The 23,877-nt window shown below is 41.4% G+C and overlaps 1 protein-coding gene across 9 annotated transcripts in view; it reads right to left on the reverse strand.

Annotated features, from left to right (window-relative positions):
• The window catches only part of MTUS1 (microtubule associated scaffold protein 1), a 130,131-nt gene that overhangs the window by 15,510 nt on the left and 90,744 nt on the right, over nt 1-23,877 (reverse strand). For 7 of the 9 annotated variants that reach the window (XM_041126828.1, XM_041126831.1, XM_041126829.1 and 4 more), the window contains 2 exons: nt 16,292-16,509; nt 2,571-2,637 (listed from right to left, as the gene is read on the reverse strand). In XM_041126828.1, coding sequence (XP_040982762.1) covers nt 2,571-2,637; nt 16,292-16,509 — 285 coding nt within the window. Of the gene's footprint in view, nt 1-2,570; nt 2,638-3,494; nt 3,706-16,291; nt 16,510-20,266; nt 20,772-23,877 lie in introns of those variants that run through there. The other 2 variants (XM_030034044.1, XM_030034282.2) reach the window with 2 other exon arrangements.

A 23,877-nucleotide genomic window follows, 5' to 3' on the forward strand; every position in this document is an offset into this window, starting at 1 on the left:
GGTCTGGCTGGCTTATTTATTTTTCTTAATTTTTATTTTTGAAACAAATCTTTTTGAAGACAGATGGGATTGAAGACCTGTGTCATTTTTCATTTCTGTGATTAAATCCACTCCCTTTACATGCTGCAGAGAGAAGTACAAACAGGCTAGACGTGTGACGTGGTTGAGACAAAGAAGCTGCATGAAGATAAATGCTTCACTGAAAGCATGGTCTGGTAACCTTACAAAGGGAAGTGAACCCGAGGCTGCCACTCAGATGCTCCTGCAGAGCTGACCCAGTAAGATCAGCTCCGTGAGGGGAACGGCTGACAACCTCGTCCAGCAGCACACCAGCCAGAATCCCCAGCTGACAGCTCTGTGCACTCGGGCATCACAGATCCATCAAACTCAGTTGCATTTGAAGTTTTTTCTAGTTACCAACCTACTGAAGGGCATTTTCTTGCAATGGGAGTCCCACATATGAGCTCAGCAGGCTGTTAATCAAAGCAGGAAGGTATGAAGTTTATGGGAAGCTCATTTAAGAGTGAAGCACCATTAGAGAGAACAAAGCTTTCAAAACAAAACCAAAACCAAACCCAAACCAAAACCAAAACACCCCACCCCAAAAGCGGTAATGGCCAAAAGTGCTGGCTACCTTTCACTCTGCCCACCTAAGCTGAATTTTCCCTTTCGTGATAAGTGGCAAACATAATACCTAGGCTGATAAAGGAAAAATAATATTGAAGATGCAAGCACACAGAAGAATAGAGACTTTCTTGCTTGAACAGCAATCCTTCTGAAGTCATTTTCAGGATAAGGTAAACAAATGGGTTTGCCCAGAAAGTGACACATATGTACACAAAAAGAAAAAAAAAAAAGTGTAGTCTAGAATGTTTATAACAGAACTTTGTAGGAATGCAAGAAGCCCATTTCCACACTAAGACTCTAGTTTTGCTGTTGTCACTTCAGGGTGACAGAAGTGCCGGCCGCAGCTGATGGGGGACACAACCCTCCACCCTGCTGCTCCTTCCCGTCTGCTCCAGCACCGGTGCTCCTTCAGCCACATACTGAGCCAGGCCGGGCAGCTTTGGCAAAACAGCACTTCAAGGCGCTAGTTTTCAGCTGGCTGAGGTCCCCAGGCAGCTCACCACAGGACTCTGCGCACGGCTGCTCGGGCAGCGGTGCTGGCACAAGGCAGGACAGAGGGACGCAGAGGCAGAGGAAGGTCCGGCTCTTTCAAAGCCAGCCCCTACTGAGACCTGCCTGAAACAACTGCGGAACTGCAATCCAGGCACTTCCATCAGTAGGAAGGTTAAAAGCTGCAGCTTGACAGATGCCAGACTGCACCAAGCTCTAGAAAAGCCTCAGCTTTTTAGCACTAAGCTTCCAAGCAAGAAAATGGTACACATTTCTGCAGTGTCTTTGGTACTCTCGACTATCTATTTAGGCTGCAAGGCTTTCTTCTCTGTTTGTGATACTCCCCATTCACATGTTTGCAATTTAATGCAGCATTGAATAAAGCTCTCAGAAAGTAGCATTTTAAAGTAACCCTCTAAATTGGATGACAGAAATAGTGACAAGTGGAGAAACTGTGCTCTGTTGCTTCAGCTGGGGGCACACGGGTACCGCCTCCCCCCCCCGCCACTTCCAACTCTGAGTAGTTGCCAGGGAGCCCTTGCCTTATTAACCAGCACTAAAAAATAAATCTGAACATTAAATGCAGCACCTGCAAGTAACAGACCTACATTCACGCTCAAGTTGCACTGAGACAATACTCAACTTCCAAAGCATGTGAAAATAAACATTTCTAACTTCTCAATGATAAGTACATACCTGAAACTGCTCCACATTTTACTTCTGCTTTCAAAGCTTTTTTTTTATTTATTTTTTTAAAGGGGCTTCATCATAACAGAAGTGTGCTTTTATAAAATGCTAGCTTCGCTTTCAAGTGCTATAACTTTCAAGCAAATGACTTTTTGCACTCCACAAGATGATTCTGCTTTGAGTTCAAGTAAGTTATACAAAGTTACCATTAAGTGCAGTTAAGTCAAGCTTCAAAGTTGGCAAAACTAGCCCTTGCACATTATAGCTCAATTTCATATTATAGCTGTCCACTAGGATGAGTTCAAAGATTTAATCTCATTAGCCTGATAGCATTTCCTTCTGTTAATTTTACACTCATTCACCTACAGGCCACTAATGCAGAATGCAGATTTTGTGCAGTATATTTTACAGGTTTATGGATTTTTGCCAGCAAATCTCTGAAAGACTGTGTACAAATAAGTTCGGGATCAAACAGAAGTATATATACTGTCAGCCATCCTCCCATTTTTAAGAAACTGAGTGCTTTGGTCATCAGACACATGTTTTGCAAGGAGGCCCTGCTAGGCGCAGTCAGATCAGTGCCAGGAATTCAGTGAACCTGGGGTCATGCTGTCAGGGCTCCAGAGAAATGCAGCGATTAAAGCATCTGAGCAGAATTCAGTCAGGGAATTAAATGACTGCCATTACAATACCAGGGCATCTGTCTTTCTGCAGATGTGTTTTGCTGCATTTCTGTTCTCATGAAGCATACAAAAATAAATTCTTACCTAGTTCTCCTCGAAGGTTAACTAGCTCTTGAGATAACTCTTTACGCTGTTTCAGTGCTTCCTCCCTCTGCAGAGGAAAAAAAAAAAAACAAAACAATCCCAAACATTTGGTTACTAGCGATCTGAGCAGGGCACCTTCCAATAATTAACTTACATGCGTTCTGTAGGAAAACAAGAGGCAGGAGCAAGAAGCCAAGATATGAATCATTTAGGATAACAGTTCTGCTGTTACAAAATACACAGATGTTCTTCTGTTGTTAAGGAAGTTATAATTTAAAACAAAGAATAGCTTTTTCCAGGATAACACTGCAATTAAAATCCTACTTTGTAGCAATCAGTTATATATTTTATGATGGGTGTAGCAACATTAAGCCTCCAAAACAAATCAAGTGATAGCTGTCAAGGGCACAAAAGTATGGTATATATGTGAAAGAGGCATGCATTAAATACTTATCTTTGGCTCACTCAAACACAAAACCAAAAAACTTCACTAAATGCTCAGTCTTCCATGAAGGAAAGGCACAGCCCTGTTCAAAGTTGAACACCACCCACCCCACTGCTTGTGGTTCTTAATTTTAAGATAGATGATGTTTCTTACACTGAGAGAATCGTATCAAGTCTGCTCAAAACAAGCAGAAGCACCCATCTCCCGGCTTTGCCTAGTTGCTGCGCCTCAGCCGGGGGAAGGTGGCCGGCCAGGCCCCTCTGCCCCCAGACCCACACCCCAGGGAGAAGCGGGGGCACAGCCGCAGCAGAGCTGCTGCTCCGCGGCTCGGTGACCGGCACGCCTCACACCCACGGCCACGGCGCGGAGGTGACAAGGTCCGGGCTTCCTACTGCCAGGGCGCTGTCACCTTGCTCCCGGCCAAGCTCCCGTCCGGCTCCCTGCCGTCGGAAAAGCGCTGCGAAACAAATACTAATTACCCTTGCTGCAGCACACTGAGAATAGAGGCATAGTTTGCTGCTAGAGCAGCCCATCTTCCAGCTCCGGCGGACCCCCGCTCGGCCCCCCGGCACTCATAGGCAATGCGCGGGTGGCGGTACCGCCGGCCAGGCTGGTCTGGCCACGGCCGAGCGGCAACCCAAAGCTGGACCTTGCCTCCGCAGGTTATCCTACTTCCGCGCCGATCGCTCCCGACAGCGGCAGATACTGCAGCTTCTGCAATTGGCACAAGCAGCCAGCGATTACTTAAAGCCACAGCCCTTCTTTTATGAAAGGCGAGCCCCAGACGTTAGACCAATCGATCTCAAACGGCAGCCGGGATCGCGAAAGGGAACGCTGCCTTTCTCTGCGGATAATGAAGCTTATTTTTAGCAGGTTCGGGCTCGCTATACGCTGCTTTCGCGCTTAATTTGTTGATGCAAAAATAAGCCACGGGAGGCCTGAGCTGAATGGGAGAGCCACAGATACAGCAGCTTTGCTGCTGTCAGTGCCCAGGCTTGCGTTCACGGCCCCTGCGCACGCAAAGGGCTTGAAACTCTCTTTGCATGCCTTTCCTTCAGCTAGAATACATTAGAAAAACTAAAAATAAAGCACTGGCCCAAAAATCACTTAGACTTTTTCCTTCAGCTACTACTACACAGCTGACCACGGTAGATGAGTTCATACACTGGCAGAGCCACACCTGCACCTGGTTTTCCGCAGGGAAAACCACCTTTACAGCAGGTTCCGCATTTGCCCCTGGTCACTCTTGCCACAGCCTGACCCCAGGCCAACGTTTGCACTCGGTCACCTGGTTAAAAGCACCCCGGTCCTAGAGGTGGAAATACCCACTCCATGCCTGCAGAACAAATAAAGCAGTAAAATACACCGTTCTTCAGAAAAAATAAGAGGGAATGAGCACCCAGAAGCCAGACATGTATTAAGGTCCGACACAGGACTAATCAAAATGAGTGATTATTATGCTATGCACTCTCATCTGCTGCAAGTTATAGGAAATTATTCTGCAGCTGGAAAGGCTGGTTAGAAGAAAGGGCCAGCCCTTTACTAGCAATATTTGTATTCCTCACCTTGTATGGGAAAGATGCCTTTTTAATCACTACAGTTTAAGCAGTCTAAACAGTTATTTGGACACTGACACACTGGTAGGGGTATTAAGTAGCTGTATTGCAGTTTCACATTAAACACTTAGAAGCTTTCTACAGTGACAGTGGGCTTAGATGGAAAACCACGCCTCGCCCTCCACAGTAAATTCTCAGGAGAGCAGAGAGCTCAATAATTGAAAGGACTCGCCCTGCTCTTCCCCATTTCCCTGCTCAGGAAGGAGCGATGAGTCATCTTGCTCCCGTTCAACACCAGTTCCTGCTACGGACACAGCATCTGATGATGGAAACGCGAATGCTGCAGTGAGGTATTTGAGCTGCATCCTAGCACGCTGGGACACAACCACATAGTGGATTTGCTAGCAAGTTAACTACCGGAGCACTTTTGTTTTCATGCTGTGAGCTCCTGATTGGATTTTCCAAGGCATTTACAGTCATCTTGTCCATTACTAAATTAGTATACAGACACATTTAGGAGATTTATTTTGTTTTTAATGCCCCCCCTTCTTGGTTTGCATACTCATTCTTCATTCTAATTCTCAAAAAATCATCCTTGAACCTGATTTCTTCCAGCCCACCGTGTCAGTAAAATATCTCAAAATTTTCTCCCTCAGCCTAGTGGCTGGACCACGCAGCAGACCCTTTGCAAACACTAATGTTTTTTCTTAGTGTTTCCAAAAGGCCTACACTTCACGGTCCACACATTGTGTTTGTTATTAATTAAAGCAATTTGATGAGAAAAGGGCATATGAGATCAGAATATACTAAGGACTGACAGAGGCTGAGACTAAAAACCCAAAATAAAATAGAATAATACTGTCTTACTTTTTTTTTTTTACTGTTTCTTGCTTTCTGCTGCTCTTAAGTCCTCTTGCTTTTTACTAGTGCTGTTTAACCTTGTGCTTCAACCTCCAGCTTGTCCATTCATAGTTTCACAAATCAAGAAATCCAGACAGACATACTTGTATCATCACTGCCTGTTAAAGAATATATTCGGAAAAAGCTAACCATAGACACTGCCAGCCTAAAATTAGAATAATAAGTTGGTCGTATGGTTAAGCAGCCACATGAAGTAGTCAGACTGACTAGCAGTTAATTTAGCAGACTTTTATCTAAGTTCTGAGAGAACTGAAGCTCCAGGTATGGGAGTCTCCCCAAGAAAACATGAAAGTTTCCAAGATGTGAAATCTAAGTGCAGTGAAATACCAAAGACTAATAATGCAGTAAGGGCCATCTTCAGTACTTAATTTAAAGACAGGCATGCACATTCTTTGGGCTGGAATCTTGAGCAACCTTCTAGTTTATAGTTTACAAGATTCTAGTTGAAAAATCAATACCAGAAATTGAAATAGCAGAACCAAGTGGGAGCATACAGGATTGAGCGATTTTGGCATTGTGCATTTATCCAGATAAATCTGGCAATGGGGATTATCCTCGCTTGGTTGTCAGAGACTCAAGGAGGGTCTTCAAACCAATTTAAAGCTGTTTCTGGCACAATTTATGAGTTTATGCAAGATCATGTAAGTTGACTGGGTACCTATTTTTCTTATTTCAAAAAAATCTATTGTAGGTGCACAAGAAACCCAGTCGAGCTTTAGCCAAAACATTGCCCCTACCATAAATATGGAAGCTGTAGGAAGGAACAAGAACAGTTTGGGGAAAAAAGCTTTTCCACAGGCAGCATCAGGGAGGTGTACCTCTGCTGTCGGACACTATAAAAAACCCCTCTCAGCACAAAAAAGGAGACTTGGACATTTCTTGTTATGTGAAACATTAGGCAGTTAAAAATCCTTCACGTTTTGTAAATTTGACAAGCGAGTTCAGGAGGATGTGCACCCTGTAGCAAGGGTGCTTGGGAAGGTGAGGTATGCCCCACTACAACTGGATGGCAGAAGAAGAGGTCCAAGGTAGGGTGCTGGAGAACATGACAGTTTCAAGATGACAAAAATGACCAAGTCAGGAATGGAATAAATTACAAAATTTCTCACTCATGTTTGTGCTACTGGCAGTTATGCAGGCCAGTTACAGGCTGAAGAGTATTTTTCCTTGCAACCAGCTATTTTTGCTGCAGCTCGAGATTCAAACAGACCACTCTTGGGTCATTTTAGATACAAACAAGGGTGAAGATACAGCAACATCTGAACAGTTTCCATTGCTTTGCTTGAAAAGCAGGAAGCTCTAGAAAAGTCCACATCCCAGAATGAACAAAACAGGTATTTATACCAAGCACACAAGCAGCCAACCTTCTGGCTACGTACCTATATCAAATCTTCACATGAGAAAGACACGAGATACCTCCAAGAGCTGAGGTTATGAGCAGTTCTCAAGCTGGAATGAGTGGGTATTCCTGAAGCCTCTCACAGCTCCCACGCAGACCCCAAATCCAGGAGCATGCAGTCTTAGGGCAAACTAGCAACTCTTATTTCCTTGAGAGGACATGCAACTAGCCAGACTAACTATTTCAGGTTTCCCAGCACAGTCCTGTTGCTAGCCAGGTGAGGTGACCTTTGTGTGGGAGCCCCATGCTCTGCCTGCAAGCCAAGGCTTTGAGAGCCACAAATAGGCTGTGCCTGGCCAAAAAGCCCTATTCACCTTTTGCAAGTTTTTCCTCCACGTTAAAAGCTACAAGTCTTTCAACAGCTATCTATGTAAAAGAGCAACCCATGGCAGAAACCGGGTTTCAAGTATGTGCATCCAAATAAGCCAACACCTCCCATCTGGTAGTAATTATCAACACATCACAGTTCACATTTTAAACAACCACACTCCTTCTGGAAACAAAATGTGTACTCTATTAGAGCCACACTAAAGAAAGAATTCACAAGAAGCAATACTGAAAAGTTTGCACTTATATAGCAAAATATGGGGGTTTGGTTTGTGTGGGATTTTTGTTTTGTTTTGTGTTTTTGTTTTTTTTTTTAATTTTTTTTTTTTATTTCAAGCAGCTATTTCACACCAGTATCTGTGATAAGCTACCTATCACAGTTGCCTAGTCTACCCCATGCAATGTATCATCTCCTCCAGGAGCTCTGTGGCATTTCAAACTTCTTAGCAAGCTTCTGTCATTTAACAAAACCCTCTCACTCAGTTTTTCATCCCCAATCAGTTTTTCATCCTCGGATTAATGTTTCCAGATCATCCTCAAAATTGTACTCACGGGAAGCCTTGTATTTTCTACACATTAACAGGTTCAGAACAAGCATCATGCATTGCCACAACTGAAAACTGCAAAGCACTAGTACATTGCAAAGGAACAGACACAACCCACTTTAAGGTCCTGAAATATCTCGAGGCATCAGGTCACGTCGTGGGACTTTTCCCACGACACAAACATATCGTGTCCATACTGGAACTTTCCCATTTATAAGGCTGGGCTGTGACATGGTCCCTGCCCAGAGAACGTGGAGAAAGGCCCAGATGATGCTGGTACCAAGCGCTCCGTGGCACGCAGGCAGGCAGCTCCGAGTCACACGCAAAGGGCAGCAACTGTACCTGTCACAGGCAGAACTGGCAGGTGGAAACAGCTCTCACCTGGAAGGCTGTAGATCAGCCTTTAGTTTTATCAGCAATACACGTTGTAAACAAGTCATTTCAAGAGTCAAGACTTATGGAAGGAGAACATAGACCATAAAATATAAAAACATTATGATGCTTTTTTAAAAAGCATTTCATTAGACCATACTAAATAAAATTTGTTCAGAGCGCATAAAACAGAAAGGAAGCACTTAAATGTGTTTTACTGTCACAGACAGGGCCAAATTAATTTTATTCTGGGAAAGGAAAGCTTGATTTTTGAAAGCCATTTGCTCAAACCACAAGCACTTACTCCTAAAAATCAAACTTAGAGAGAAATACCGAGCATCTTAAAAAAATAATAATAAATTATGGTTATTTGCAAGCAGTTCTGTAATATGAGTGCTTAGACCTTACAGGAGATGGACTTAGTTTGTATGGAAGAACAGATTATCATTTAACTATTTAATACTAGTGCAGTCTCAGTTACCAACAGTTCTTAATACAGGATGTGTCTCTCTCTCATCTGAACACATATTCCTCCTACGGACGAAGCATTAGAAATTGGAGTCTACTCCATACTTGTGCTGCACCAGTCATGAAAAGATGAGCATCATCATTGGCCATACTGTAGAAACTGAGTCACATCTTTGCATAAACTCCTGTCACTCATGTGTCATCAGCTATATCCTGGTGGTAATCATGAAGGGGTAACAAAAGGGCCATTCATACCTGCTTTGCAGTATGACATTCGCTTTGATTATTTTGGTCCTTATACTACAGTATTTCTACCAGTTCCTGGTCCTTCTTTGCTGGCAAAACCCAATCCTCTAAATAAATCTTGTAAATAGAAGTCAACAGTTTTAGAAGTGATTTTTTTTTTTTTTTTTAAACTCACCTGCCCCTCACCCTGCTTAAAAAAACCCACACCCTTAAAATGTCATTTCTTTTGCATCACTCAGAGGTAAAAGCAAGGTAAAGAAATGAGCCAAGGAAGTGGCACGGCAAACAAGCTTTACTCCCCGTGCTCCATGTACATTTTTGAATGGAGGAGTAGGCTATTACTGCAGTAAAGTAAAAATTCCATTAACCATCTCAAAAAAAAAAAATTAAAAATATCTACAGTGAAACAACTATTTGCAAATTACTGTTGGCATTTACCAAATTAAATAAGCTATCAATTTTCACCTTGGCTTATTACTTCAAACGGAATTCAATTAAGGCTCAGACTACAACACTTAGGATATTAGCTGATAGAGATTCACTGTAACTTCTAATATTTTACTTCTCATTTGCTAGGTACATTCATCAAGAATCAGATGGTTATTCCCTGATGTTTAGTGTGAAACACTAAAGCAGAGAACCAGACAAACAGGATTCCTGTGAGTCACTTAATATTTAACAAGGAACTTACACTTGCAGGCTCTTTATGCCTTCACAAGCTTTTCATGGGTTCTTATGCTCATATGGGATCTTTGTTTTCCCATTTTGAAGAAGTGATGTTCACCTCCATGCAATAGCTTTACAAAGTTAGGTCCAGGTGTAGTAATATGGGCTATTTAGCTTAACTTCTCTATTACAGCCTGTTTTCTACTTTACAGCGTTTCTGAACTGTAATATTAGTTTTCATGTGCCACATAGAATTACTCCTTTCTTCCCTGTAAAAATTCCCTGAGCAATTACTTTTTCTCAGTATTTGAAGTTTTTTGTCTCAGTTAATCTCATCTGAGTACGAGACAGTCTCCATCAGATACCACACAGCTTTAACAAGTTATACTGTCACAACTTACGTTCTCACATCTATAAAATTGTAATTATAAAGTTCTTTGAAATGTTAGGATATGAGATCCTATGCTTGAGCACAATATTATAGTATTTGTTTTACATCATTCCGCTGTTAAGGCAGTTTAGAATTTCGTCTGAAAAGGCAGTACAAAACAGAAGAGGGAAATGAGAAGCAAAGATGTTATTTTCTTTCTTGCACTAACCCCTCCCTATCTATGTATCCATGTGGTAGATACATCTAGCTTGCTACTGTCACTAATTCTGCATCTTGAAAAAAGTAAATTAGGAGAAATAACAAGCTGTAGGACAGGACTCCCAATTGTCTCCAGCTGTAACCCATTCTGAATACCCAGATATACCCAATAAATTGCTTAACTGAGGTGTCTTCTAAAAAGCTATTTCCACCAGAGCCTAGTTTCACAGTAATCAATGAATTAAAATATTTTTCTGGATGTTAAAGCTCACAACCCTTCAACCTGTTGCCAAAAATACTCTTGTCCATCAGCAGCCATGTGTTACAGGGACCTTGAGAATAATTTGAAACTTCCTTGCTTTCCAACAGCTACCTGTCAGATGCAAGCTGCAAGAGCCTAGGTTTGCCTTCCAGGGGGAAGCTACTGTGTTATTTCTCAAATACTCTCCTTTACTGAGCAGAAAATACTTGAATTCCTCAAATTCAAGATATTATCTTTTAACTTCTGTTCTAAGTGATATTTTTTTTTTTTAAATCTGAAGAAACACAAAAACTATCTAAATTAAATATCCTTATTCTCCCTTGCAAAAAGTTATGTCCATACTTTGGGAAGCCAGATTTAAAGAGCAGAAGTACACTGTCTTGAAACTTCATCACTGTGATGAAAATCCTAATGAAAACCAGTAAAGTTTCATGTTAAGTTCTAGAAAATCAAAACTATAAATTTAATTCAAAGACAGCTGCTCTAAACAATAGGCCTGCCAATAAATTTTGGATTTATAGGCCAAAAATATGACAGTTCCAAAATTCTTCCTTTTACTATAAATGGTTCTGGCTTTAGTGATGCAAGGTGTACTTCTGCTCCTTTAGCTGGATATGCATTTCTCATGTGATAAATATTTTCTGCTGAACTTCCACAAAGGCCAGGGCAAATTTTTCTGATACATGTGTCTCTGTATTCCAACATGGAAAAAAACTCTTTAAAGTGCTAAGGAGTACCCAAAACAACTAGTATCTCGACTCAAAGTCATCCACATGTCAGGAAATTCCAGTTATAGTAGCTCATACACTAATGGTTAATTTCTGTTTCCACCTATAAATACTGAAGCCCATTTCAGCCACACAATTTCTAGCACATTATTTATGTTGCTTGCTGTGTCACATCCACTATTAGTGGTATCTGCATATTATTGTCAAGGCTCTATAGCCTCTCAAATGGCATTTCCCTCTACGAAGGAAACTTCTTGAAGATGTTACCACAGTTATTCTCAAGTAAAGTTTGAATTGTAAATACCAGTCTTCCCATAACCATACCAGGAAAAACACAACAGGGAAATTTAGTTTTTGTTCATCTCTGTAGCACAGACACAAATTTGTAGCTCATTTCTACAGCAGAATCTGCTGAGAGCTCTTGAAACACTTAGATTTGTTTACTGAAGTAGAAGAACAGAAATGGGTGTTTATAATAATTAAACATTTTACCATCTAAAGTTTTTTTTTAAACAGCCTGAGTAGTTCTGAATGTGGCAATTTATGCATTAAAATGAGAGGATGAAAATGTAGTATTTGTCAATTCATACTTTGAGCAGACACAAACGTGTTCAAGTCACTCTAATAATACATTACCTCTCCACTCAAAAGCTAAGCCTCCCTTAAACAGCTTTAGAAGTTACCAAACCCAGATTTAAACCCAAGCTAGTACTGTGCTGTTAAAACAAACACCCCCATCCCCAAACAGGTAAGAGTTTATACGTGGCAGTGAGTAAGAGATACAAACTCCCCAGCTGCAGTGATCACACAGCCTTGCAGGGGGCAGCCCTGAGGCAGGGGAAGGGGCTGACCACCCCCCAGGAGGCAAGAAGTAGAGGCTCGCACAGGAGCCACCACAGCCTCAGTCTCATCAGCCGGTAATGTACCTTTGCAGGACATCATGAAAAGAAGCAGAGTTTGAGATTTTCCTTCCCAAGGAAGTATCTGGCTCCTACCCATAGCTGCAGACCTCTTGGGCACATGTTCCCAGAACCGGGGGTTCTTCATTCCCCCTCCTTCCTGCACTTGGGGTATGGACAGACCTATAATACTAGATGCATAATTGGTTTTTTTTCTTCCTGACTGGGTGCCTGAACTGGCTCCTCAAGGCCAAGTGAGCACCAGCCCACACAGACACAAGGGCAAAGGAAGAGAGGGCAGGGCTGCAGGAGTGGCAGCCACAGCCTGACTTACCGCAGACGTGCTAAACCACATATTTAAAGCCTCTGTGAATGCATCTGTTACTGAAGGGACAAGAAATAAATTCAAAGTTAATATGCAAAACGAATACCAGGGCAAGTTAAAAGATCAACTCAAATGCAGTGGTGCAAATTTCAGAGCTTAAAGTAGTCAAAGGTTAACGGAAGATAGCTTTCCTTGGCACTTCTTGCACTTACTGTAAATGGCTGATTTCACCATTTCCTCTGTACTGCCACTTTTCCTTTCTCATTTGAACTTAAAAAACAGGAAAATAGTTATGAAGTCACAGGAATGACTGGAGAAGAGAACTTTAGCCTGGAGAAGAGAAGGTTCCAGGGAGACTTTATAACACCCTTCCAGTGCTTAAACGGGGCCTACAGGAAAGATGGGGAGGGACTCTTTAACAGGGAGTGTAGCAATAGGACAAGGGGTAATAGTTTTAAACTGAAAGACAGTAGATTTAGATTAGATATTAGGAAAAAATTCTTTACTGTGAGGGTGGTGAGGCACTGGAACAGGTTGCCCAGAGAAGTTGTGGATGCCCCATCCCTGGAAGTGTTCCAGGCCAGGTTGGATGGGGCTTTGAGCAACCTGGTCTAGTGGAAGGTGTCCCTGCCCGTGGCAGGGGAGTTGGAACTAGATGATCTTTAAGGTCCCTTCCAACCCAAACCATTTTATGATTCTATTCTACGAACTCCCAGGGGATCGGGGGAGCGCAGTAGTATAGAAAGACTAAGCTTGCTTTTGTGACTAGCCTGCAGTTTGACATGTGTTTCCAACACCACTAGTGCACACACATCTGTCTAACAACAGAAAAACTCAGTACAGCGTGGCGTTCTCGGCAGCCACAACGTTCATTGCCATCAAGTACTCTAGATGCCAAGAGGGTTTCCATCCGGTATTAATCCAGTGCAACAGTAGCTTCTGCAATGTAGAAATTGGGTTTTTAGGACTTTTAAATTCAAAGGAGTCTTGGTAAAGGTAGTTAAGCATAGAAATTCCCTGGACAAACCCTGACAGCTCAAGTGTGAAAGTATTATCAGAGCCAGCTGTTAATATTGACAGCTCCAAGATAACGCTTGCAACAAAACAGGTTTGAGCTCAGGCAGAGTTTTGTGAGAGATTCCTGCTGGGCTAGAAACAGCACAGCAGCATTGCTCAATCTCGTTTAACCCTTCAACAGCAGCCTCTCAACTTCACCCCAGATGGGCTGGCTGCATTTTGACAGAAGTCATTGCCAGCAAGTCCTGATTTTGTTCGCAGCTATCCCATTTCAAATGAGCTCATAAGAAGCAACTTTAAGCTTTTGTGCAGAAATGAATTGGGACCTCTTGGAAAAAAAAAAAAACAGAAAACAAACCCAAACAAACCCAACAGCTGAATCACGTCCCAGTAACTTCAGCTTTGCAGGGAAAATGGGAGATGCTGGGGCAGGTTTTACCAAGAGGCTCGGGCTGGGCTGCACAGCCTCAAATTAACCTAACAACTCACTCCAGCTCTTTCCTCCATTTGGCCAGGCAGCCTGTTCTCGACCCCATCTCACCCTCACACTGGCTCTGACCACACGTTAGGACAGTCCACATCGCTAATCTGGCAAAGAAATGCTCTCTCTTTGGCTGGGTTAGCTTTCTGGTAGTTGCAAGCTGAATCAGCCTTCTGCAGGGACAGATCAGCACCAGGAGTCCAGAGCAGGACCTTCCTCTGGTTACAGCAAGCTATTTCATCAGCTTACACTGCATCGTGTCACTTCACACTTGCTCTACTGGGAGGAATGGAAGCACAGCTTTGTTCTCCATGTAATCAGCTAAGCACATTTTTTTTTTTTTTAAACCAGAAAAGCTGAAGTTACTTTCAGTTGGCTCTGCAGTAGTTAAGCTATGAGCCCCTGTCTTACAAGCTAAAGCCTAACTCCAAGTTTCTCCCCGAGTTTACCCAAAGAGTTTGAAAACTACATCAGAGGGATCCCCAAGAGATACTTCAGAAAAATAAACATAAGGCCAGTTGACGTTGTTAGCTATATCAGACTCCACACCTCACCAGAAAGGGGAAAAGAAACAAACCAACAAACAAAACCAAAAAAACCCACAAAACCAAAACAACTCTTCACAGTGTTCCCCAACACAAAGAAATCCTACAGGATGTTACCCTCAGCTAACTACCAGATTCCAAGTATTCCTTGCACCACCATGGCAGAAGAGTCCTTCTCACCCCTACAGTAAGTACACAAGAATAAGACAGTGACTCTTCAGCAAGCATTGTCTTATCCTGGGAAAGGAGAGAACCACCTCAATACCAGTAACTGGTATGAAAGTACATCAATATGTCACATTTAGCCCAGCTTCATGTGCTTAGACTTAACTTTCCAAGATTACCAATTTTATACAATTTGATAGAGATAAAACAAAAGAATAATGGAGGAAGAAGGAACAAAATTACTAGTTTCCTCCATGCAGTTCTGTCTTCCCTCCAAACCCACTTTTTTCTTTTTCTATTTTTTTTAACTTTCCCCCCCTCCTTTAAAAAAAAAAAAAAAAACAAACAAAAAACCCCATTCCCATTATTCTAACCCCCCCCCCCCCCCCCCCCCAAAAAAAAAACCAAAAACCAAACAAACCATCATGTTTAGACTAAGTGACCTGTAAAATAGCCTGGAAAAAGCAAATATGTATGACAGGCTTCTTCTCATTAAATATGACACTGATAAAGTATTCCTGAATTTTAAAAAATTGCAATACAAAATATTTGAGAAGGATCTAGGCCAAGACATTTAATTATAAAAGTTACCAAAATTCAAGCTGTTTATTATACAGTAATTAGAAGATTGCACAGAAGTTTAGCAGTGAGAATTTCACATAAAAATTTCACAATTTCCTATTAGATGACAGGCATCCAAAAATCCTGTATCAAATTGCTTTGAAGATCTTAAAACTAGTTCCCTAGCAGAGAAAGGTGTTCCAATCAAGAGTTTAAAAACCCCAACCAAACCCAACCCACAAAACTGGCTAAGAGCCACTGCTCTTACTGAGTTGAACCAGACTTGGACTTAAATGCAGTATTTTTAGATGAAATGAGAGCAAGCAGGTATTTATTGCACAAGAAGAGAATGTTAGTTTCTGGCAGCATACTAAGACAACTCAGTGCTTTTCTGTATACCAGACTATAAAGTCACCACGTATCAGAACAGCTGAAGTAAAATTGATACCAATCTTGGAACATCAGTTATAAATGCAAGAGAAACTGCTATTAAAGCCTGCATCAAATGTTGCAGCCTAACTCCATAACTGTTACAATTTCCTTAACTTCAGATTTTTCTTCTCTCAAAAGTTTTCAAAGCAGACCAAAAGCTCCTAGTGTAATATCAAACTGATCAGATCATTATGTGTGTCAAACAGACTAGAACAAATAAACATTAAACCACATCAGATTAATTGGACTCTAAGTTCCAGGTGCATTTCTAAATTTTTTTTTTTTTAATTAAATGTTGATAATTTTAAGATACCAACAATAATGCAGGATTCAATAAATACAACCATTGTAACTCACACTTTATTTTGAATAGCTCAAAAACATATCTACCACTTATATACTCTTCTATCCAATGTCAGATAACAAAGCAAGGTCATGCAGATTATCTGTTGAAACTAGTTTTTCCTACAAGGGCAGAACTTGAAGTATATACTTGGAAAGGTACTCAACCCTGAAGGACTTTTTGACTACAAACATTTAAAAACTTCTCTTCTAAAAAGGACGTGAAGCTGCAAAGAGGCCAGTGTCAGGGTTTTTATTTTTTCTATCCAACTGATGCCAGGAGCAGGTTTACTGCTGCCTCCACAGGAAAACAGAAATCTTTGGAATGGGAAACACAGATGTTATGTATGAGTATATTAATATTTTCAGAAGCCCTTGTGAGAAGAGTTCAAAAAATTAAAGCCAAAATTGATTAGCTGCAAGTTTTTACCTCAGATTGCAGGTGCTGGATCACAACTGTTAAAGCTTCAAACTTCTGGTTACTGCTTGTCAGGAATCTTTTCAGCTGAAGGATGATTCCACTTTGGGTGTCACATTTTGTTTTGTACTGTGTCAACTCGGCTGTTTTTGTGCCAGGCGAATGCACATCTGTGGAGGCTTGAGTCTGTATGCACGAGCTCTTGGGACTCCGCTGCTTGCCCTTGTCAACTAAAACAACAACAATAACTAATTAACATGCATTTTATGTCAACGTCTCACCAAAACTTAAAAGACAGGTGCAAAAGAAAGTAATTATAAATTCTTATAAACACCTCCTGAAATACTAACTAGGAGAAACAGTTATTTCAGTAGCACTGCAGAGCAGACACAATCATCTGCCAGGTTAATTTCTAGCACCATAACCTTGCATACAATGTTTTGCACTTCATCCTCACCTTCATGTATTCTGTGGCTTACTTTTCAGCATACTCTTCACATTGTGCTTTGAATAAATATTTTCACAAAATGCAAGATTGCTGTCATCCTACTTATCCAGTAACTTATTTCTAACATAAGAGTCGAACACTTTTGTTTGCAACACGGATTTCACATTTCCTGCACTCTAACATACTGCTGAATACAAAACCATTTTCCCTACATTTACTTCATCTTTTTCTTCAAGATATTCATTGCAAAAACTCTCCTCTCTGCAGCTCAGGTTTGAGCTTTATTAACTAGAGATCTTGCAGCATTTCTTAGTGTCAGCAATTTCAGTCACTAGGATGAGACTTTAAAAAATGCTCTAAAATGAAATATATTTCAAGTTTGCCCAATATATTTGCCCTGCCACTATTCACGGTCCAAGCATTACGTAGTTGATTTAATACTCCTAGTTATGTTGCAACCTCAATCCCTTCACAGTACACAATCATCTCTTGTCAGAGGAAACCACATTACATAATGCAGCGCTTGACTCGTAAACACCACGGAGGTTACAGGTTTCTCTGCTGCCTTCAGACTGGAAAGGGACTACACTACTGCTGTGTAGATAGGGCCAGCCTTCCCCGTTTGATTACACAGGGAACGAGCAAACACTTCTGCAATAAAAGGCTGATGCAATACATAAATATCCCTTGGCAATTTAATGAAGACATCTAAGCAGATTACTTTGTACAGTTTCAACTTAACAAGATTTCTTCAAGATAAAGTGAAAAAACTGGAGACATGAGATTTGGAGAAAAGAAAAATAGGAACATGTGGAAAAAATGGGGGCAAACTAACCAACTAGAAGTAGTTGCTCACAAATCCCTTCTGAAGCCCAAGCACCTGGTTTGAAGGTTGTCAAGTGACTCTGGAATAGTCTGAGCAGTATAAGGTTCAATCACACAACTGGAGACAGTATTAATAACAAAAGCTTTGATTCTCAGGTAATGTTAGTCTGAATGACGCATCAACTATTGCATTAATACATCAGTTTTGCACAGCCTTCACTTGTTTTCAAAGCATTTGAAAATAAGTTTCCTGTTCAAAATACTTGTGTCCTCTGTGCCTCTCTTACTGACCCTGGTAAAAAGTGCCTCCTGAGCCTATTAATTTTCCAAATAAATCCTCTCTAGGCAAGATTTTCTGTCATCTCTAATAGTTAGAGAATTGTCAGCACATTGCTTTATCATGTTCAGATACTCTTGTATTCTTGGAGATTTCACTACACTTCTGCTCAGAGATGCTGACTGTTAAAGGGTATATTTTCAATTAGAAACATACCATCTTGCAGTTTAATAACAGAGCTGTTAAAAGGTATATCAATGTGATAACCCAAACCAAAACACAAACCTGTAGGGGAAAGAAAGATCAAGCTTGGCTGCCAGTTCTGGTTAACTTATTTTTACTACCATTTTAACTAATGTGACCACTTTTTTTCTTGCAATGCAGACATAACTATGTCCTTTGAGTAGACCTCTTTAAATGAATGACAGTTCACATTTGAGAGCAACCATGTCAGATTTCCAGCAATCTTATGGAAAATGCTGTGTTTAGGAAAATAATAGTTACCCTCTGAAGCTCCTTCAAAAAAAAAAAAAAAAAAAAAAAAAAAAAATCACAAGAGACAATAATCAAGGAGAGAGGAAAAAAGAGCAGGGACTAGAGAATAAACATGTACAGTCAGTCCTTCCCTGCCCTAGTGGCTCACATACTCCTCTTCTCTCATATATTCCACCTCCCTACCTGAATGCTCCACTTACAATAAATAGAGAACTAGAGCACTCTTCCTGATTTGAGGGTACTGGGTAAATTCACTGATACAGATGCTAATGTCATCATTTAATTAACTATATGAAATGCCTTCTACAACCATTTGTAGGACCCTGACAGAACTGCATTAAACCTGAAAAAAAATGTTTGCAAACAATTTTTACTCTGGGAAAAAAATGACATCACATACTGTTACCTAATGAAGTTATTTCATTTAAATACAGCGATACAACAGCTAACCACAAATGACATGAGACTCCAGATATCCACTGTTTGCAGAGTTCAGTGAGCCTTTATCAGTTTGCCAGTTTCACACTATTGCTTTTATCGTGATGCCCAGACTACCAAGTCTTTTCCTAGAAGCTCATTCAAACATCCAACCAAGCCAAGCCTGTATACTATACTAAAAAAAGCTGAACAAAAAACATGCACTAGAGAAATTCAGTGACATTCCTGTTGGCAATTTTATCATAGACACGTGCTATACACAGCCACTTCAAATGTTGAAAAGCATTTTTCTGCTAGCATGAACCCTCTGTAGCATGAACTGCCTCTACAGATTAACACCAGTGACACTCCAATGCTTATTTATGGCCTATGTACCTCTGGGCAATGACAGATTGTTTCCAGATTTGTATAGAAGGCATGCTGTGATGTCTACACAAAAGCCATGCTTTCATTAAAACAAAAGCATCATGAGTCTAATTACTGATACAACACACCAGTGATGGACTCTAAATTAAAGACAGTATTGGTTACCAGCCCAAGTCCTTCTCACTTTGGCCTTTTTACTTGCCACCTTTATACAGTCAGACTTGTAAAGGAGAACAATTTCCGCGCTTAAGTTAGGTTCCGGACTCCTCTCCAACAGGCTCAAAAACACTGCACCCAATCTAGTTGAAATGCTCAATTTCTGCAAACTAGAAATCAGATTCTCAAGTACCGCATATAGCACAGTAACCGGACAGAATCACTATTTAAGGTCCTATCCTTCTTCATATCAGTTAAAAAAAAAAAAAAAAAAAAAAAAGCAGTGATTTTGCAAAGACTAAGGCTTTTGATCACTGAATCATTCCCAGAAGATTCGGTATTTTGCTGGCAAAAAGAATACCCCATGACTTTGGAAAAGGTCCAAAAATCCTCCCACTCCCTCTGCAGTCGCTACGTGGACAGCAGCAGCGAACTCCAGTTCTTTGGGGAGAATATTAGACACATCCCAAGCTTTTCCGTAAAGCAAACTGATTCCCATACATAGCTTCCCTAGTTAACAGGCATTCAAAAGCAAGAAATACACAACTGTCTGTACATCAGGGTGTGTTCCATAAAGTTATGTTTAAGTGCTGGGGTATTGCCCAGTACTTGACATTGTACTTGGCTGGTTATCTCAGAACTTGCCTGGTACCGTTGGTTTCCTGAGCCTCTCTATCTTGTGCACTGTTGCTGGATTACCAGATGAAACATCTCTCACCCACTTTTTGGTTTGCAGAGACAAATCAAAGCCTTCCTTTGCTTATCATGTACTAGGAAGGTCTACGTAGTAATGTCTATACTAGAAAATTATAGAATTTTCTAGAAATATACTAGAAATTATTTTCCTTAAGCAAGAGATTAAATTTCTAAAAAATTACATTTCTTAACAGCATTCCAAATAGCCTAAACAAACTACTTGACAAGCACAAGTAGGAACAACCTCACTTCTCTCCCCACACTTTTGCAGTCACCATTGTCTTACCCCTAAGCAACTTCTTTTCACATTCCTCATCCAAACTGTTAACTTCCACAGGTTTTTCAAAACCCATGTGTGTCTTGTGTAAGCATTTTTCAAAGAAAAATCCTTGCTCAACATTTTCTCTTGTAGGAAGATGCAGGCTGGTAAAAACTTTCTGCCTCTCCTCCATTTTCTGGAAAGCCTTGTCTACACATGTTAAATTAGTGCTCACTTCTTTGATCAGTAAGACCAGATCAGCCTGAGTATTTAATCGAGCTTCCATTTCTTCTCTTACTCGCTGGATTTCCTCAAGCACAGTTCTTATATCCAAGTGACTGGACTTCACCTCCGCTTTGAGATCCTCTTTCACCTGTTGTTGGCTCCTCTGAAGTGCTAACACTGTTCTGATTTCCTTTTGAGATGTTTCCACATCATGCTTTAGTTCCTTCTGTCCAGCCTGCATCGCCTCCTGGCTAGCTTTCACTTCTGCCAACAGAGCAGCGAGGCACTCCATCCTGATTTCGCAGGAGTCGCAGGACCTCTTCCAGCGTCACAGCTTCCAAGCAGTCAGGGACATTTATGAGCTGGTAGCAGATTTCCTTGGATAGCAAGAGAGCTAGCACATAGCCCTCAGCATGGTATCCTACCTCAATTTACAGTGTGCTGCAGTGAAGGTACTAGGTAAAAGTCTAGTACAAGACAAGACAAAGGCACTAAATAAAATAGTTCAATAAGCAGGGCTCTAGAGCCAGAGCTCCTTCTCAGGGCTCAGCCAGAGCACTAATCAGTTTAATTGGCAGATTATGCCACACCTGAATTTTTTAAAATCTTTTGCTGACATCATTGTACATGGGACGTCACCCCAGAGGCCACTCCCAACAGTCATTTGATCTGTGCATCAATCAAAGTATGCCCAGGCATCAGTAACCAGATTTGTTGCAACACAGCCAAACACTCTGCAAGAACGCAGCTGCCCTTCCTTTCCAACACAAAAGCTCAAAAGGAGCCCGAATTGCCTGCGGGAGCTGAAAGCCAAACAGTTCAACAGCGCTTAGTTATTGCAATTGTATATTCAACAAGGTGATTATGCACCTGTCCTTCTGCTAATGTTTGCAGTGAGGGTTCAGGAGTACATCTGTGAGCACCTTGGACATTGCCCCACTCCCACTGAATACCCTCCTCATTCCCACAGCTAGCAATGCTCTTTTAGCAGTCTGGAAGAACCCAGATCCTGAGGAAGCCCTCTAGTCCAGAAACAATAAACAGTTACCAGAGCAATACAGGAAAACTGACTAATGGGATATTTTTGGCAGGTTAAGGAGGCTAAGCCTTTTAGCTACCAGGTCCGAATGTTAATTTTTCTCTGTAAAGTCTAAGGCTTCTTTCTTTTAAGCACAGAACTTGGAATAGGTCTAGGCTCCACGTAAAAACAGGTAGATTAATGACATCAGGCTGTTAGCTGTTTTGTTACACAGCAATTTCATTACCCAGTCATTGGATTCAGTGTGGAAAAAATGACCCAACACAATGTAGATCTTGGTCTACAGAAGGCGTCAGTATCTGCCTTCAAAGAGGTAAGCTGGTATTCAGCACAACAGCCAGGATTCAGAGCAGGACTCGGAGCAGCACACAAGCTGGAGCTCAGGAGAGCTTTTACAGCACAGCTTTGGCCCTGTCATGGCTCCAGGATGCTTGTGGAGGCAGTGATGATCCCACAGCCACCCCAGAGCAGAGGACCTATGCTATCCATCCAAAACTACGGCAACCCCCATCAGCACCGTTTGGGGCTGGGAAGCATTACAAAGAATGCCGATAGTCCATGCATGCACAGATGTAGGATTTCCAACTCTCCATAGTGCTACTGGCCAAAGAGCCGATCTGGGGAGTCCTGCTTGCAAAGGTTAGTGCTTACTTTCCAGTTTGCCTCCTACACTAATCCAGGCATACTCATGGGACCAGAAAGGTAGAGACACATCCTCCACACACAGCACCTCATGGCTTGCAGGTATCCCCTGACTATGCTGCTGTCGCAGTGGTATCACAGACCCTGGTGGACGCAATGCCAGTGGGGGAGCTTTTTTCCAAGCCTCTGTATCACCTGCCAGAACACCAGACACTGGCTTTCTGATGGGGTCTCCCCAGCACAGCTACAGGTCAGAGGTGTAGTTTCTTCCTCCCTCAGCCCCTTACCCCATTTCTAGCTAGATAGCTATCCCAAGAGCTCCTGAACGTTATTAGTCACACAGTCACCACTAAGGACCAGTACACAAAACAGACTGCAGAAGCACAATCTGAAGTTTGAATCCAGGTAACATCTTTGACAAAAAATTTAGGTAGGTGAAGAGAGCCAGGTATGAGCACTAGCAGTACTTCTGCATCCCTAGACCAACATCTGCAGTAATTCACCTCAGCAGCGTAAACACTTCCTTCTAACCTTTAGCATGCCTTAGTGGTTCCTAGAAATCTCACAAACGGAGGTGAAGCACTTGCAAAGACCTTGTCAGACACTTCCTGGCAGCAAATGAGAGTCCACCTGAATTGATTTCCATTGGTTCAGGTATGATACAGGTAGAGAATGGGTCTCTCTGTGAGAGGGAGGGTATTCACCAGGCTCATTGATCTAACCACCTGAGATCTAACTCTTCCTGACAGCCCAAAGGTTGCAGCCTCCTTTCTACATGTGTGTGCACCCACCCCAATTGCCAGCTGCTCTCTGCTATAATAAAATACACTGTGAAGAAAAGCTCTGCTTGGAAACTAGTCTCTTGCTCTATATGAAAACATTAATTCCATCCCAAATGTAATCGATGTGTTTGGTACTTTCCTCACTCAAACTAAGAGGTGTGATCACTAAGGACTCTTTGGTGATTTGTAAAGATCACCTTCTTCACAGAGCTTCCAGGCAGGCTTCCTTCACTTTTCTCCACTCTGGAAGACACTCTTCAAAAACTTACCTAAATTAAATTTTCAAGTAGATACTACAAAGCAAACTAAAAGTCTACAGAGCTTGCTAGTACTTTGAATTTTACAACCTGTCTCTCAACAGGAATACTTGGTAGCTAATGACACACGAATAATAGCTTTCAGCAATGCACAACCTTCCCAAGCCAGAATTCATCGTCTTGGAAATACCAATTTCTGCTGCTATACATCAGCTTCTGCTCCAACTAAGCTGTCTCTATCCTCAATGCATCTCAAGTATCTTAATGTTTTCTCCCATTTGAGAGGAAAAACCTCCTGATTTCATAGACTAACAGAAGTCTGTGAAACATCAAACACTGATGAGGGATTTCCTCTCAAGACCAAATTAATGATTAGAGGAAAAAAAATCCTATTTAAATAAAATCTGGTCTATTTGGGTAGGATGTTTGGGGGTTTTTTTTTGGTTGGTTGGTTGGCTTTTTAAAGTATTTCTTCTGCTTTATGAAAACACAGAAATCATTTATACAATTAGCTACCAGCAAACACAAACCACCCCTATTTCTATAACTCTAATATTAAAGAGAATAAAAACCATGAAGTTAAAACATCTGAGAAAAGCACCATGCATAGTTTTGAAGTCAACACAGAAACTCACTAAACCACAGTAACAGTTATATTTTACAGTGTTAAGTAATACAGCGCATTTGTAATAT

Source organism: Aquila chrysaetos, chromosome 1, assembly GCF_900496995.4.
Source record: "Aquila chrysaetos chrysaetos chromosome 1, bAquChr1.4, whole genome shotgun sequence".
NCBI lineage: Eukaryota > Metazoa > Chordata > Aves > Accipitriformes > Accipitridae > Aquila > Aquila chrysaetos.